This window comes from Indicator indicator, chromosome 2 (assembly GCF_027791375.1).
Source record: "Indicator indicator isolate 239-I01 chromosome 2, UM_Iind_1.1, whole genome shotgun sequence".
Lineage (NCBI taxonomy): Eukaryota > Metazoa > Chordata > Aves > Piciformes > Indicatoridae > Indicator > Indicator indicator.
The window spans coordinates 37392717-37403136 of record NC_072011.1 but is presented as its reverse complement, the minus strand read 5'-3'; the positions used below and the strand labels follow the sequence as shown (position 1 = coordinate 37403136).

Below are 10420 nucleotides of genomic sequence, written 5' to 3'. Positions count from 1 at the left end.
CAAACTAAATACTTAGCTCCTGGGACTTCCACCAACAAACTGTGCAGGCGTCGCTCCACTGGAGCCCGGCAGAGCGTTTCTTACCGGCAGAAGCCTTCCCCTCCTAAACGGCCCACCGTCGCCACAGGTCTTCTCCCTCTGGCTTGTGCCAGGGGCACGACTCTGGGTGAAGGAGCCGCAGCGCCGGTACCCGCCATCCCGGATGAGGCGGGCAGTGAGCCCATTCCGCCCGGTGCTGGCCCCCGCGCGTGCTCGTTCGCTTCACAGGGAAGCTTCGCCGCCGCCGCCGCCGGGCAGGCAGGAAGGTGTCGTCCCCGCCGTCTCGCCAAGGCAAGGCAAGACAAGGCGGCGGAAACGGCACCCTCTCGCCGCCCGCTCTGCGGCCCTCCACTCGCCCCGTAGCCTCCAGTCACGGCCGGGACTGCGTGGAAGGCGGCGGCGGAGCGCGGCACCGGGGGAAACATTTACCCTTCTGTGGATAAGGCACTGTCAGCCTACCTCAGCTCCGCTGCGGCTCGGGCGGCCGGGACCCGCCACCCGGCATGGCGTGAGGATGAGGAGGGTGGTCCTGCCGCGCTGCCGCAGGCTCCTGGCGGTGTAGGGCTGGCACCATAGAGAGGACGGCGAGACGAGAGACCTCCGACGATAGAGCGGAAAATCGCTAGAGAGGCCGGGAACAGGCGGAAGTGACGCTCCCGTTGCCGCGGCGATCGCGCACCCGGTGGTTGCTAGCGCGGGGCCGGTGGCGGCGGCGTGGGGATGCTTGCAGGCTGGGCCTTGCCGGGCACTGCAGGCTGCCGCCGCCTTCTGGCGACGGCTCTAGCTGCGGGGCTGCGGCCGCTGCTCTGCGGGCTGCCGCTGTGTTTCGTGACAGCGAGGCGGGCGGCGGGGCAGTGGCCGAGCCCGGGCCTACAGGTGCCGGAGGCGGCGGAGGCGGAATGGCTGGTGCAGCAGGTGCATGGGACTGCGGTGTCGCTCCGCCGCTTCATCGCCTGCCCGCGACTGGCGTGCACCGTGCAGCGTTGCCTGCAGGGCGGCGCCAGTCCCGGCCCCCAGCCCGTCTTGCTCGAGTGCGCACCAGGTAAGCTGCTCTGAGGTTCTAGCCGGTCTCCGCTCGCCTTACCCCTGCCCTCCGGGGATTCACTATCCCGCCAGGACGCGGCGCTGTTCGGTGTGTCCAAGCGACCTTGCTGGGTCATCTATCCCGCGGCTACAGGCCCCTGGTCCTGCTCTCCCGGGGCTGTCGATGGGTGGTGGTGTTGAGGCAAGAGGACGAGGCCCTGTCTGTTCCGGGATTTCGGGCGGGGGCAGGCAACTGCGCTGCCTGCTGGCACTGCCTGGGCCCTCTGGGACGGGATACATGGCCCTGGTGTCCTCCCCTGGGTGGGTGTTGACGGACGGCAGGGCCGTCCGGATGTCGCAGTACTGCGATGCGCTCTGGGGCGGGTGCTCAATATGTACAGAGCTTTGTAAGGAATGAGTGATTCTGGAGACTGGAATCACTCGTGTTAGAACTTTGCCATAAAGTTGCGGTGTAAATTTCTGTTCAGGTAGTATTTCTGGTTTTGTACGTGAACTTTGTCAGTAAAAGCATGCCAAAGACTGTGGACTATCACACGGATAGCCCTTTGCAGTTAATGTGGGTTTTAGTTTTGGTTTTTTCCCCCAAAAAATTCTGCAGAGGGTGTTTTAACTGTAGAGATAATATGGGTATATTTTCAAAGTATGTTTCAGTTGGCAGAAGAAAAAGTAGAAATATTTGAAATACTGTATCTAATGTACCTCAGTATCTAGTGCAGCGCTTAGTGTAAATCACAGCACAATCTCAAGAAGGCTGTGTGTAAATCTTTTTTTCTAACTCATTTTGAAGTGTGTTTAAATGAACACGTTACCTCTTGTTGAAGATGATATGTCCCAACTGTTGCATTGGGAAAATCACTAAAGGAAATCACTTAGAAAAAATGGACTTAAAATATTTTTTAAAACAAATTTTAAACTTTTTTTCCCCCCCCCCATTCAGGTCCTGGAATCTTGACTCGGACTCTGCTCAATGCAGGTGTTAGAGTGGTAGCTCTAGAAAGTAACTCAGCTTTTCTTCCAAACTTGCAGGTACACTTTTGATTTGGTAGCACATTTCTGAAGTTTAATTAAGGGCAAATTAAGAAAATAACTTCAAATTGTGTAATAACTGTTGGCTCAAAAAAAGAAATTAGCTGGTCATTGTTACTTGTAACATCTGAAATAATGCTTAACAAGAGTAAGTATTGTTTTGGTTTACGTCGCACATCCAGCAACAGAGTATTTTATAATCAATTGGTTTACATTGTGTGTAGGAATTCAAATTCATAATCTTCATTTGAATAATGCATAAATTTGAGGCTAGTACTAGTCAGATTCATTACAGTTGTGTATGTTTAAGTAAAATGTCTGTATGTAGCCTTAAAAAAAAATCTCTAAAAATAGTCTTGGTTATTCTCATGGCATTCTTTAATCTGTTGTCTTGCAATTGCAACTGACTGGTAATGTTAAAACACTTAAATATGTTGTCCTCTCCTGTTCACCTTGGTGTTGCGTGGTTTCAGAGGTGGTCAGACACAGAGCTGTAGAAGCTGCGCTACAAGGATTATGTTGTAGTGCTGTAAAATAGAGGTTTGAAACGAAAGACTCTCACCTGACTTAAAATGTTTATGAAAGGCATTTTCTTTGTATATATGAAGAATTCCCATTGTAAATCATTAACCGCAGTGGATTGCTTAGTTTGGTATAGCTTTTTTTCAAAACATTTGCAGAACATCTTAGTAATGTAAGAATGTGTTTTAAAGCTCCAGTTGAACAGCATAAATATGTCAAAATGTCCTGCATAATGAAGGAAGCTATTCTCTTTAACAGCTGTGAGAAGTAGCTCTGAAATTTAACTCGGGTTGACTGGGTAACAATTATAGGTAGCGCTTGAATGTTTGCTTGGGGGTTTTTTTTGGATTGGGTGTTTTGCAAGATGGAGTACTACATGCAGATTTTTTCAACTGAAACTAATTGTCTTCAGTCCCTAGAGAATAGCCTGGATGGACAATTAAAGGTAATTTATGGTGACTTCTTCAGACTGGATCCTTTGGGGACTGGAACAGTGAAACCACCTGCTATGTGTTCTGACAAGCTTTTTGAAACCATGGGTGTAGCAGCAGTTCCTTGGATGGCAGGTACATGTATATGTTCACACATTATAAATCCATTCAAAAGATGCTTAGGCTGTTTAGCAAAGTCTTCGGGATTTGCTTGAGAAATATGTTCTATTTAATATATATGATGGATTAATGGATACTGTTTCCTTCATTTCAGCTTTATTTAGGTTCTTGATAGTTTCAAAAATCCCTTGTGACACTGACATTTCATGTATTTGCTCACCCATATTAAAGGTTTAGTAGAATGCAGATTTGGCTTAGCTTTGATTAAAGCTTGAATTGTATATGTTTTTGAACAGCTTGAGCTGATGGACATAATTTTCTTAATTGTTTGCAGTTTATACATTATCATTAATGAGAATGTCTAGTACATATTGCAGAATTTTAAAGATACTTTTACACGCTATTGAAACAGATGTACCTGTGAAAGTTTTTGGAATCTTACCACACAGAAAGGAAAGGAACACACTTTGGAGGCTCCTTTTTGCCCTTTATGAATGCAGTTCCATATACAGATATGGAAGAATAGAACTCAACTTCTTTATAAGTGAAAAAGAGTACAAGGTATGTGTAAGAGATTTTAAAGGTAGTGAAGAATAAAATAGTGCTTCACAGAACACAACAACATTTATATTGTATAGTTAACATTTTTGCCAGGCAATTTCTTCTTCTGCCAGACTTCTAAAGACTTGTCTGTTTCCTACTTGTTCCTTTTAATACCACTGTCAAGAAACATTCTGATGTCACATAATCACAAATCTTAAAAATGTGAAGATTGGTCCTTGAGAAGGATGCAGCAGCAGACTAGTTGCTTTCCATTGTAGCTTGTGAGGTGCTTGTATTCTGTAACCTGCTTTTGCAACAAAATTGTTTACAAGCTGCAGGTAATAGGCAACAAAGGCTGAATTCAAAACACCTTGTGAAAAGAATTCAGAGTTACTAAATGTACTCAGTGAGATGCAGTTGTTCTCTTGAACCATTGTTGTATGCAGCATGGAAAAAAACTGAGGTCCATACAGAGACACAAACCTTTAATTGCTTGAAGCAAGGAAAGAGTTCCTGGTGTACATACAGGACCTGTGTTATGTCTAATATCCTACTGGAAAAAAAAAAAAAGAAGAAAAAGGTCTTGAGTATAGAATTTTGTGAAATGACAGATTAGATAATACTGAAATATCCACTTCAATGGATTTTTTTAAATAGCCATTTTTTTCTTAACAAATAGGCTGCAGCCTATTTATTTAATGTAGTCACTTCATTCTTTTAAATTAAGTTTACTAGTTTTATTGTGAACCCTGTTAAATGAGGTTTGTGTACCTAAGTAAAAGCAATTGGAACCTTCTTTTAGTGGGCGCTGTTGGTTCCTTTTTGGTTTAGCTTGGGTTTTTTTGATTGAGCATATGATGAGGCTTTTTGAATCTGAGAGTTAATTTTCCCTGCTACAATATACTTCTTTCTATGCCCTGCTTGAGAATAGTCACAAGTTTTTCTTTATTTTCTTGCCCTGTGAGTTGTCCACTCTGTAATATTGATCAGGATGATTGTGCAAGCTGCTTGATGTTCAGTGAGGTCACCTGATGTTTGGCTTACTATGCTTGTGTGTCTTACTGGGAAATACTATCAGTGTGAGCTGATAACTACATACGTTTTGGCTTTTATACAAAATACAGTCCTTTTTCTCTTCTGTGTGAAACTTCTCTGTCTTAAAAGCGATCAGAAGGTATAAGGTAACAGAACACAGTTCAGTTACCTAAAGAACTGCTTAGACTGCCATGATGTCTTCTAATCGTGTTCTGACAGGATGTACTAAAATAGCACAAAGTATGTATTTGAGGCTGAATGTAACTTTACCTTGGAATTTTAGGCTTAACTTTGAATTTCTTAACACTTATTATATTTATGTATCTATATAAAATGATTTTGTTAGATAAGGCATTTTTGTTGCAAAAAGATTTTTTTCTTTATCTTTGCTGTTTTGTTAGGTATTAACTGCAAAGCCTGAGGGTACAAAGGCTTACCAAGCACTTACTGTGCTTTGGCAAGTAGGATGTGAAATTCAACTACTGCATATGGTAAGTTTTTTCTACTAGCTGCCACAGTCTAATGCTGTGGATGTGTTTTTAGAAAAGGGTTTATAGTATCTTACTACAGTAAACTGTAGTAAGAAGCTAATTTGACATGTAAACTAGTTGGAGAACTATTGAAAACTTTATCTAGGAAATCTACTATGTGGATGCAGGAGTTGAATGCACCATTACCAGGTTTACCAATCTGGGAGTGCTGTTGATTTTCTTGAGGGACAAGATGCCTTGCAGACTGGTCTAGATAGATTGAGCTATGATTAATGGTATGAAGTCTTAATAAGTTCAAATGCTGGGTTCTGCATCTAGGGCAGAGTAGCACGGGGCACAAGTATAGATTGGAAGAGGAGTGGCTGAAAAGCAGCCCTGCACAAAGGGATCCAGGCATGTGGGTAGACAGCATGCTCAGTGTGGGCCAGTGGTGTGCCCTGGCAGGCAAGAGGGCAAACCACATCCCAGGGCACACATCAAACACAGCATAGCCATCTGGTTAAGAGAGGTGATTATCTTGCTGCATTCAGCATTGGCATGGCCTCACCTGGAGTACTGTGTGTAGTTCTGGGCCCCAGAATTTAAGATGGATGTCTTGAATGCATCCAGAGGAGAGCAACAAAGCTGATGGAAGGAATGTCCTGTGGCTGAGGACTTTGGGTATGGAACAAAGGAGGCAGAGAGGTGACCTCATTGCTTTCTACAGCTTCCTGAGGAGGAGGTTCTGATCTCTTTTCCCTGGAATCCAGTGATAGGACCTGTGGGAATGGTTCAGAGTTGTGCCAGGGAAGGTTTAGACTGGCCATTAGGAAGCATTTTCTTACCAAGCATTCAAACATTGGAACAGGCTTCCCAGAGGGGTGGTTAATGCCCCAAGCCTGTCAGTGTTTCAGAGGCATTTGGACAAATGTCCTTAATAATGTGGTTTCATTCAGCCCTGAATGTGTTCTGTTCTAACAAAGCACTTTCATTCTTTAATACATTTGCCCCCTCCCATAGGAACCCTGGTCATCATTTGCAACTAATTTGAAAAATGGGGGACTGGCAGTACCAAAAACCATGGTAAGATTGTTGTGTGCACTTTTCTCCTTTTGGAGATGCAACTAAACTTTTAGTTAGAGGTTAAAATAACTTTCTAACAGCATTTACACATGTGTTTTTAATAAAGTGTTCAAATTAAAACTTAAAGGCAGTATGTAGATGTATCAGAAGTGGGATGAAAAATTGCTCTATGCTTAGAAGATGAAACAAACTATTGTCTTTGTTGTCTGTGATGGAAAAGGATAAATTCTTTTTCAGAAGAAATTACTGACAAGGTCATGTCTACCTGCTTGAACAAAATAAATGTTTACCATAATTAACAGCACAATCAGTATACTGCTGGTTTTGATTAAAATGGTTTTTCATGTGTCCAGTGGAGACTCTGTGTGCTAGTTATTTGCCAAAGAGTGCAAGTCCCAAAGCTTAAATTTGAGAAGTGGAAGAATACCTTGTATAAAGTTCCTTTCTTTAGAGAAGTAATGATGTTCCTTTGTATAGTATAAAAATATTTCTGTTTAGTACAAATAATATAAAAGCATGTTTACTTACTATTTCATTAAACTTTCCCCAGAAAAATGCTATGGTAGTATACTGAATTTTGTTTGAAATGTTACTGTACAATATAAATGACTGTAAGAGAATGGAAGGGACTGGGTATGCCTTCCACACTTAGGTGTGTTGCTGTAAAGCCACATAGAGAGGCATATCAGGTACATTATGTAAGATGCATTGTCACAGCCTTAGGAGTGTGAGATATATCCACTGCTGCCAATACAGAAGTTCATATATTTCAGCTAAAGACTCCACTGCCTCCCAGTTTCATAAAATCCTCAAGTTGCAACATTGTGTTACACTCAAGTTCAGTCCTTAAAAAATCAAAGTAATAGCTTGACTATTTTGTTTCCTATTTCCTTTCTTGTTTGGGGCATGGGGGAGGTAAAGTATCTTTGTTCTAAAACAAGCTTACAAAGCCTTAGCTTCAAATGAAATAGTTAAGATTTGTAGACCTGTGTAAGAAGTGTTTCTGGTGGTACATATAAAACACTCTTAGCTTAAGACAGACACTGTTTTAAAGATGACTTTTCATTGATTTGTTTTGTTTTTCTTGCAGTGGCTGCCAAATGACCATTTATGTTTGGTACGACTGACTCCTCAACAAGATCTGTTCACAGGAGGCTTGAAGCCCACAAATTCACTTGCCTTTGTTTTCATGGTGAAACAGTGTCTTGCTAAACCTAAGTCTAGACTTATTGATAGACTAAAGTAAGTAAGAATTACTCTCTTCAGAGAAATACAAGAAAATATTAAAATAAATTCTCAAAACTGTACTTATTTGTAGCTGAAATACAGCTTGCTTTTTAAAAATTATCTACATGTAGAATAGAGGATTTCATTTTTACACCCTTTAACACAATATTTTGGGCACTGTTTGTGGCCTGTATTCATAGATGTTAAAAACTTCAGGTTTGTCAGGAAAGTCAACAAATATTTAGAATGTAGATGTGCAGTAACCATCTATGACTCCACAGGAGGTGAAGTCATATATCTGCAAGAAGTTCTCACTGACTACAGACATAATAATTAAGTCAAGTGTTTTGCAGGTATAGAAATCAAAAGCTGAGTGAGTTTCAGTTTATAACAGACATCAAAGGCCAATGAAAACAGCTGAAGGTTATGGAAGGTGGAGTGGAGATGTCCTTAAATGGCTTTCTATTATCTAATTAAAAAATTAGGCTTCAGTCTTATTTATGAATTATACAACTCTAATTATTCTTTTTGGTATTTCATTGGAGCTTTATGACTAGTAGATTTCTGTTTCCCATATATGGCAATTGTTTACAGTCTGGAAAACATTGATTTCAACTTGTTAATGAATATAATTCATGTATTTCTCATTTGCTGCTAGTTTCTGGAAGTCAATTTCCAGAAGGGAGTTAAAAAACAAAACAAAAAACCCAAAAAACGCGGTTAATAAATTCTAGTAACTCATTTAGTGATTCAGTGTAAAGAGCCTTAATGGATTTCTTTCTTAAAGCTCACTGGTGTGCCTAAAGTCCACTCAATCCTTTGGCCAGAAAGTGGAGCTAACCTTGAAGGCTTCTAATGTGTATCCTCTGTGTATTTATATACCCTTTTCTTGTCTGAGTAATAGTTAATGTATATGCACATTTCTAAAAGGTCTAGATTTCATAGCAATGATGGAAAGACAGTGGATATATCTGTTTATATATAGAAGAAAATGCCTATGAAATGTGTCACTAACTCTTGCTGTACTGAATCATCTTCTTGAAAATGACCTTGGCTTTCATGTCTCAGGCATTGAAGAACACCCTCTTTTAATGCTGTAATGCCTGTTACTGAATTGATGTAGGTGGGGTGGAGAATGGAGGGAGGGTACCCACCCTCTAATGAGGAGGCTTATGTGGCTCAGTGTTGTCTGTGTCTGCTGGTGGCTTTATTTGGTATTTGAGTATCTTACTAGCAGAGCAGAGGTTTATTCTTGTTTGCAGCGTGGATTGCAAATAGCTTCTGTAGTAGGAAGATGCTAACTTCCAGAAGCTGGGAAAGAGTGAAAATGACCTTCAGATACTATTTCTTGTTCTTGATTTTTTCACAGAAAGAGATGTTCTCTTAGGACTTTTTGTTTGTTTGTTTCAGTTCATGGAGCTTGCACAAGGGTGGCAAATTGCTGAAAGAGCTAGAAATTCCAAAAAATGCTAAAACACGTGACTTGTACCCAGAAGACTACAGGCGTCTTTTTGAGGCTTTGCAAACCTCTCATCTGTTCGCTGAAACCTGGTTCCATGATGAAGCCTTGGAAAGTATAAGGAACGTATAAATCTACAGCTGCTGTCTTTTGGAAGAGCACCTTTGCTTCTGGAAGATTTCTTTGATAAGTAATGATTTAAAAATGGGAGATGCTGTTAGCTAGGTGATTTCCTGTCCAAATGGGAAATTAAATTTAGTGAGTAACAAAAGCCGTTTTACACAAAATGAAAGTAACGGATTCAGTTATTTGATCACAACCCTATGTAGATTAGACAAACTTTGCATCTTTTCCAGGAGCTTATTAGCAACCTGCTGCTTTTGGATGTACCACTTAAATGGAACTTTTTGTTACATGGCTGTATATTTAAATTTGAAAAAAAAAAACCCAACAGACCAAATATCACTATTTGTGTGGTTTGTATTTTGGTGCTCAGTGATTTGAATGCCTTTTTACATATGTAGGTCTTTACAACCACTGCATGGGTTATATTGTCTCCTGATCTAAAAACCTTGCAGTCTGAAGTCAGTACGAATAAATCAGTAGTGGTGGGTTAGCAGAAGATAAGGTAATGACAGCATGATAAAACACCAACTCGGAGCTGTTTGGTGGTTGTGTTCTTTCTGTTTGCTTGGTTTGGTTTAACTGAGTATTACTGTATCTCAGGGGGGAAAAAGTTGTAACAATCCTTTTGAAAATTTGAAGACAACACTGGGCAGCCTGTTCTAGCTTACAGTACATGAACATCTATAGGTACAGCTTTATCTTATTTTAGGTCTAAGCCCAAAGTCAACAGAATATTCAATGCTGTATAAATATTTTTTTGGGAAAAAAAATTTACCTGTAACCTTTGTCAATATGTATTTGTTTAATGTGTATTATATGTACAAAATAACTTACTTTAAAAACATATGCTATTAAAAATTCTCTTTTTAGTCATAATACTCTATAATGCAACCTGTCCTAGTTTCTCTTCTGTCTTACTGTGTACCTGTTCTGTTGTTGCCTGAAAGTCCTGGTAGGCTGTAGTAGTTTTGTGTTCTATACTGTCTTCTCTGGCAGAGCTATGGCCAAAAGCTTCCTTTTTTTTAGCAGAGCATGAGTTAATAAAATGCCTTTTTAGTAAAGGTTGAGCTATTTTCAGGCTTTGGAAAACAGCAGAATCGTATTTCTTAGGTGTAGTGTGAAGTATAGATGTGACAAACTTTGGTCTCTGTCTTCCTATTGCAGTTCCTGCTGCATAAGAAAAGTTAGCTTCAAGGAGCCTTAGTTCACTCTGCTAGTAAGTCTGCAGCAATCTGTGTAAGCTGCTGGTAAGCCTTTGTGATGTTGTGATGAAGCTACTGGAAAGGCTGAGGTTT

General features: G+C 41.0%; 1 protein-coding gene across 1 annotated transcript; it reads left to right on the top strand.

Annotated features, from left to right (window-relative positions):
* The first annotated feature begins 759 nt into the window (after positions 1-759).
* TFB2M (transcription factor B2, mitochondrial) lies at positions 760-9962 on the top strand. The gene is made up of 8 exons (XM_054393097.1): positions 760-1081; positions 2021-2109; positions 3044-3197; positions 3595-3743; positions 5162-5251; positions 6251-6313; positions 7404-7555; positions 8951-9962. The coding sequence occupies exons 1-8, from the start codon at positions 760-762 to the stop codon at positions 9129-9131; spliced, it is 1200 nt and encodes a 399-aa protein (XP_054249072.1). The 3' UTR covers positions 9132-9962.
* The last annotated feature ends 458 nt before the right edge of the window (positions 9963-10420 follow it).